Below are 6,709 nucleotides of genomic sequence, written 5' to 3' on the forward strand. Positions count from 1 at the left end.
ATCAGATGAAAGTAGCTTGTATTCTTAAAAAATATATATATATATATTTGGGCAGTTTGGGTTATACATTGTACTTCAGTATTAGAATTGTTACTTCAGTGAGGACTTTTAGCAGCAGGTTTTGTAATCCTCTGTGAACCTCTTGAATAACAGAACCACAGCAAGTATTAATAGCATAGGAGTCTTATGGGGTTCTATAGCAATAAAATGTGAAATAATCCAGGTATTGTTGATCTGCGGTAGAGACTTGTGGTTTAACATGTGCCTGGTCTGATAGACAGATGCAAATCTCCCAACTAGTGAATCTGAGTAATAAACTGCATGACCAAAGATCAATATTTAAGGATGAAAATGACTCCAGACCAGCTAATGGTTGATTCCTGATGTCCTGTATCAGCTTGTTTGATCAACTGAGAACAGCAGCAATTGCTGGCTAGGGCAATGCTGCCTCTCAGTGAATCTGGGGGAAATGTTCTCCAGTTTCAGAGCAGTCAACTTGATGAACAGACTAATTTAAACCAGTTTTAGCTTGATACTTTGTGCTCGGCTGAATTACCCCAATTTGTCTTTCAGCACTTTGGTGGACCAACAGACGTCATCTGGCCATTCCAGAGTTGTCAGTGATGTGCAAATTCCTGTGGGAATTGCTGTTGACTGGATTTACAAGAACATCTACTGGACTGATCTGGGTTTCAAAACATTATCTGTGGCAAACTTTGATGGGACCAAAAAGATAACCCTCTTTAACACGGATCTAAGGGAACCAGCTTCAATAGCTGTCGATCCCCTCTCTGGGTATTTAATTCTATATTCTTCTGCAGAACTTACTGTAATGAACTCTGGCTATGAACTGGGTTGAATTAAAACCAGCACTAGCATGAATATGGCAAGTTTTGCATTTGGACCAAAGCTATGGCTGCCATTAATCTAATGATTTCTAAAATTTTCTCTGCAGGTTTGTCTATTGGTCAGATTGGGGTGAACCAGCAAAGATAGAGAAAGCTGGAATGAATGGTGTTGACCGCCAGCTCTTGGTTAGCAGAGATATTCAGTGGCCAAATGGAATTGCAATCGGTATGTATTGAAACTTTCCCCTCTACTTTTTGCACTCTGGCCTAGCCTGACTTTCCTTGTTTGTTTGCAGATCTTGTGAAAAAACGCCTCTATTGGGTTGATTCAAAAATGCACACGTTATCCAGTGTGGACCTGAGTGGACAGGACAGAAGGAGAGTGCTTTTGTCAGCAGAATTTCTCGCTCATCCATTTGCTGTTGCTGTATTTGAAGTAAGATTTCCTAGTGTTTTTAAAGGGCAAAGTTAATCTTGGAAATGTGTGTCAAAACAATCATATAATGTTGAAAGAGTCCTCCTTTAAAGATGGAGGCAGCATTGTAAATTGTGCCTTTCAATGCTGCTTGAATTTCTTTATGTAATTAGCAGTTTGCTTAGCTCTGGAGGTTGGTCATATCAGGATGTGTAACTTGACCATTTCCAGGGATTGTTTGGATGCAATAGCTGAAGCAATGACATTCCTTTCAGGATCGCGTGTTCTGGACTGATGGAGAGAATGAAGCTATCTATGCGGCCAACAAGTTTACAGGAATAGATGTGGTCCTGTTGGCCTCAAACCTCAATGAACCTCAAGATATCATAGTCTATCATGAACTTGTGCAGCCTTCAGGTATGAATTTAGTATAGTTCCTTTACCTTTGCACAGCACTTTAGTACATTGTAACAAATTCTAGGCATTGTAATGCACTTTATCTGTGGAACACAACTGTTACAAATTACTTGTTCAATTCTGGTCTTTAGACACCACCCACTCTACTGGTTACTTAACGACATCTAATACTGTAGAAAACTAATCTAAGCCAATAGCTTACATGACATGCAGAAGTTTTAGCATATTAGATTCCTGATTGAACATAAAACTTTATTGAATAGAGTTTTAGTCGGTGCTGGTATGTTTGACATTTGGTTTTTAGACCGTTATCTCCAATGACAGAACTTGATTTTCAGGAAGAAACTGGTGCAGTGGGCAACTGAAGAATGGCGGGTGTGAATACATGTGTCTGCCTGCTCCTCAAATCAATAGTCACTCAGCAAAATACACGTGCATGTGTCCGAATGGAATGGAGCTAGCTCAAAATGGCCGCCAGTGCAGGATGGGTATGTATACCTTGAGGCAAATCATTCTTTCCATTAATCTTGGTCTAGAAGGACCTGACACTTCACTCCTTTGGCTCCTGTTTGAGCAGGATTAGATGTACCAAGTCCAAAGGCGTGTGGTTAGATGTTCTGTGGCCTTGCATATAGCAACCCAGGTTCAGTCCTAACCTGTGTGGTGTTTACAAGTGTCGGGGACTGTAATGGATCTCGGTGTTTGTCTGTTTGCACCTCAAAGACTTGCAGGTCTGCAAATTCACCTTGACCGAGGACTAGGATCTTGGCAATTGATAGGTATGTCAGAATGGGTTACTAGAAAAATTGGGAATGAGGCTGAGTTCACAGACTTGATGTTCTAAAATGATTTGTCAGAAATGCCTGAATGGTTGGCAGGTTAGTGTTTAAAAGCCTCAAAGCCACTCCCTGATTTTATTTGAAATGTGCTTAAGCTTTGGACTGGTCCTCTTCTTAGTCCCTTAGTTCCTAGTGGGGCATAGACCATTGATGACCTCCTGTCTCCATCGTCCAGAGTCGATGGTATGGCTGGCATTCATCAATGCTTCTATAATCCATTGTAGCCACAGTACAGGTGATACCAGAGCTCTGTTGGCCGGCCTACCCATTTCCAACTCTCTCAGTGGGATGGTAGGGTTGTACTTTGAGAGATGGACTAGTCCAATACCAGATTACTTTGAGGGCAGATAATCTATTTTGACATCCTTTAATGTTCAATTGGATTCACCTGGAACTGATTCATAACTTTGGGTTGGGAGAGAGAGGTGAAAATGGTGCACGTGATGCAGCTTTGATAGCTATTAACTTCCACATTCTAACACTGCTTTACTGAAGTGTCATATTCTTGAGTGTGTTTGAAATTGTACTTTTCTTAAAGGAACTGCAACTACTGGACATGCTCACTTACTGCCTTCTGCATCTCAAGCACTTTATGCTCCCCACATAACAATGCCAACTCCCTTGCCTGGCTCTAAAGGTAATTTAACTTTTGTGGTTCACTTGAAAACCAGATTTAATTTGTCTGTTCTGTTCGTCTGCAAATTGATCCCGTTATCACTATTCACTTCAAGCAGAAATGCGGGCAGCACAACTAAGTCTATTCCAATCTTGTTTCTGAATGCTAACTTAAAGATGTTGCACATAAATCTGTGTTGAAGTTCCTAACTCTGGAATGCGTGGATGTAACAGATCTGGTCCATATCACTTCCACCCTGCAAGAGACTTCAAATAATACATAACTTCTGAAGTTGAGGCAGTTACAACTGACTTGAGTCTTTTGAATTCTGCAATGCCAATAAGTTTTCGTTTGGATTTGATCCTAGAATGAGCTTTAGTTGACCTGAATTGATCTTTGCATTTTCAGATAAAAATTCAAGCATTCAACTTCAACTGAACCAGTTTGGGAAAGGATCAACAGCTGTTTGGATTATCCTTCCCATCGGTAAGTATCAGCTTTGGAGCTTGGATGGAGCATAACATGAAAACAATTATCCTCACAGTGCCCTGATGTGTTTCCTCCTCCCTAGACTTCAGCTTCTAACCCTGAGATTATTAAATAGTTTCTGCATGTCAGGGCAGGCAGTGTTTAACTTGAATGGTAGTATAGTCTGGTTTATTGGTCTGACTTTTAAACTGGTGACTTTGGGACACTTCAATTGTAGTGCTTCTGGCAATCACTGGCTTGGCTGTTATCATTGGACTACGCAACTGGCAAAACAGGAACACCAAAAGTATGAACTTTGATAATCCAGTCTACTTGAAAACCACTGAAGATGATTTGAACATTGACCTCAACAGGCAAAGTCAGTCAGTTGGCCATACCTATCCTGCAGTAAGTACATTTTTCTCCTCTTCATAAAAGGGACTTCAATCAGTCTAAACTTTTTTTTTAAGAAACCCCCTATTTTACATTTTAAAATAACTTGGTCTGATCTTATAACCTGGTTAGTGATGGCAACTTTCAACCCGTTACTCTTCTAGGAATTTTGTGGATTAAATGAGCACAAGTTCTAAACTGCAATCTTTCACTTTTTAGATTTCAATTGTCAAGACAGAAGATGATACAGCCTAATCTTCAAGATTATTTTAATTGCTTCAACCAGCTGCCAGCTCAGTGACATAGTAGTTTGCAGACAAGTGTTTTCTACATGTAAATATTTATTTAAGGTAAAATGTCACTGATTTGGTACCATTCCTCAATCTTGAGGTATTTAGATTAACTATGCAAGCTCTGGTACAAGGCCATGAAAATGCAGATAATCTAAATAAATTGTATAACTGTAAATAAGTGAGCCATTTAAAAGCTCTGTAAATAACAAATATCAGTAACACTTTTTCCAAATGGTTGAAAGACAAGACTGACAACTGCCAAGGATTTGTATTAATTTTTATGTGCCAAATGTAATTTTTTGCCTGATTGTTTACAGATTTACCCATGTTTGGGAAAGCAATACTAATGTATAATAAATTTCATAATTGCATTTGACTTCCAGCAGTTGTATTTTCCACTTGCAAATGGTTAGGTTGAAACAGTTATCCCAATATCAGTTTCTGTATGGAAACTGCAGTGGCTTCCCTAACCCTAATCATCCAATTTGTCCTGCCCATGCCTAATTGTCGTAGCTCTGCTTGACATTGGTTATAGTCTGGAGCAGTGATCAAGGGATATATAACTGGTACATACTTAAATTGATCTACTTCATGGCCATGTTTCTGTTCACAAGACACAATGGTTCTTTTGATCAAGGTCTACTGTTTTCACCTTGTACCATCTTTGCCTGCCCTTCAAGCAGGACTAAGTGCGAGCTGCTTATTCATTGATGGCAAAATAGTTAACTGTTTATACAAATTCCTTTGGTTTAGTTGTCCTTCTGTAATAGGCTTTGTACTTCAGTCATTGTGGTGTTCTCCTGTTGCCCAGTGACTTCATATGTTCCACTTAACCACTAAGCAAATTGATGCTAGTTTAAGTATGTACAACAGTGATCTTGCTCTTTAATGCTATTAAAACAATTTTCCCCTCATCTTGCTACTTGGGCAGTATTTAACCTGAAGTCTTGCACATCAAGAACTTGTACCAGTTCAGTAATCATAACTACAGTGTAAAACCTTGGCTGTGTTTTTTTTTTAAATTTCTAAAGCAGCCTACTAGAACACTGTTTTGGTTCTGGACTATTTCAGGACCTGTTAAGGCTGGTATGTACACTTTTGTATGTCAATGAAACAGCACATTTCCTCAACTTGTGTGGTATCTCTTGATGTCTAGTTAAGTACAAACTAGGCAAGAGCAGTTGTAGCTAAAATTGGTAGTTGCAACACTGCTTGGCTGCTATAAATGTTTTGGTTAGACAAAACTCACATTTGAGTAGAGAGGGGTTTAATTTGAGAATATAGCAAGTTCAAAGAAGACCTGTGGGAATATATTACCAGGAAAAACATTTTAAATTGGGATACTTTTTTTAAATGGCTGTTGGAAAATTCTCAAAAATTAAATGTGAACTTGTACTCTCTGGTGGTTCAAATTTGGGATTTGTCCTTCTGTAGGAGGCAAACCCATCAACTCTGGGAGGACTGAATGTATGATGTGGGTGTTCTTGCCTTGTGTGCAAAAGAATAGCCCAAGTATTAAAGACTTGAATTTTTTTTCTAATGCCTTTCAACTCCTTCCTTTAAAACCAATGAAATGTTTTATATAGACGGTAAGGTCCTATGACAGCCATGAAATGACATTCATTGAATGGCCTTCATTTTCAACTGGGAGACCAGGCAGCTCTTCCTTTGAACACTTTATCAATGTGAAGATCAGGATAAACTTTTCTGCTTGAGTTCCTGGACACCTTTCAAACCAGAACGATCTGATTTGAGCAGCAATGCAATACACACTGGAAGATTTCTGAAGGTAAGTGTGACATACGCGTAATTCATGCTAGTCATAAGTTTGAATAGAAGTGACCCTTGTACCTGAACCCATATCCAGATGCTGAATGAGTAACAAGTCGTGTGGAGGGAAGGTTTGTAAACTGGAGAAGACTGCATTCTTAAAATACAATTCCTCTTTTATGTTTAACATGCCCCAATTCCTATATTAGTCGTAGAAAGATCATTGCAAACAATAGCATTTGGTGAAATATTGCACTTCCATATGATCAGTAGCTGATTCAAATGTGGGGTAAAATTTTATCTATCAAGTGAGAGGAAAGTTAAATAAATATATATATATATATATTTTTTTTAAAAAGTACTTTAAATCTGAAATGCTTTCAACATAGCAACTTCAAATATGAAATATAGCCCACCACATTGCAGCCATTCTGGTTAGAAATTCCCTCTTGCAGAATTCACCAATCAATGCACAAGTTCGAGATGTGATACAAAATTGACTTTAAGAATTTTCGAAAAAAGATGAATGCAACATTTTGACGACATGTTTCTTGATGTATGTCCAGGTAACTAGGAAATCACAGAAAATCACAATATAGACTGTATTTTCTTTCTTGTAACACAACTGCCCCATAGCAGGTGGTTGCCTG

At 38.7% G+C, this 6,709-nt stretch overlaps 1 protein-coding gene across 2 annotated transcripts in view; it reads left to right on the plus strand.

Moving 5' to 3' along the window:
- Positions 1-5,219, plus strand: part of vldlr (very low density lipoprotein receptor) — a 30,159-nt gene extending 24,940 nt beyond the window's left edge. The window contains exons 11-19 of one of the 2 annotated variants that reach the window (XM_063068980.1): positions 574-795; positions 956-1,074; positions 1,145-1,284; positions 1,539-1,680; positions 2,019-2,168; positions 3,058-3,156; positions 3,544-3,621; positions 3,842-4,011; positions 4,216-5,219. In XM_063068980.1, coding sequence (XP_062925050.1) covers positions 574-795; positions 956-1,074; positions 1,145-1,284; positions 1,539-1,680; positions 2,019-2,168; positions 3,058-3,156; positions 3,544-3,621; positions 3,842-4,011; positions 4,216-4,251 — 1,156 coding nt within the window. In that variant the 3' untranslated portion in view covers positions 4,252-5,219. The remainder of the gene's footprint in view (positions 1-573; positions 796-955; positions 1,075-1,144; positions 1,285-1,538; positions 1,681-2,018; positions 2,169-3,057; positions 3,157-3,543; positions 3,622-3,841; positions 4,012-4,215) is intronic. The other variant, XM_063068981.1, reaches the window with a different exon arrangement.
- Positions 5,220-6,709: the final 1,490 nt, after the last annotated feature.

Source organism: Mobula hypostoma, chromosome 16, assembly GCF_963921235.1.
Source record: "Mobula hypostoma chromosome 16, sMobHyp1.1, whole genome shotgun sequence".
NCBI lineage: Eukaryota > Metazoa > Chordata > Chondrichthyes > Myliobatiformes > Myliobatidae > Mobula > Mobula hypostoma.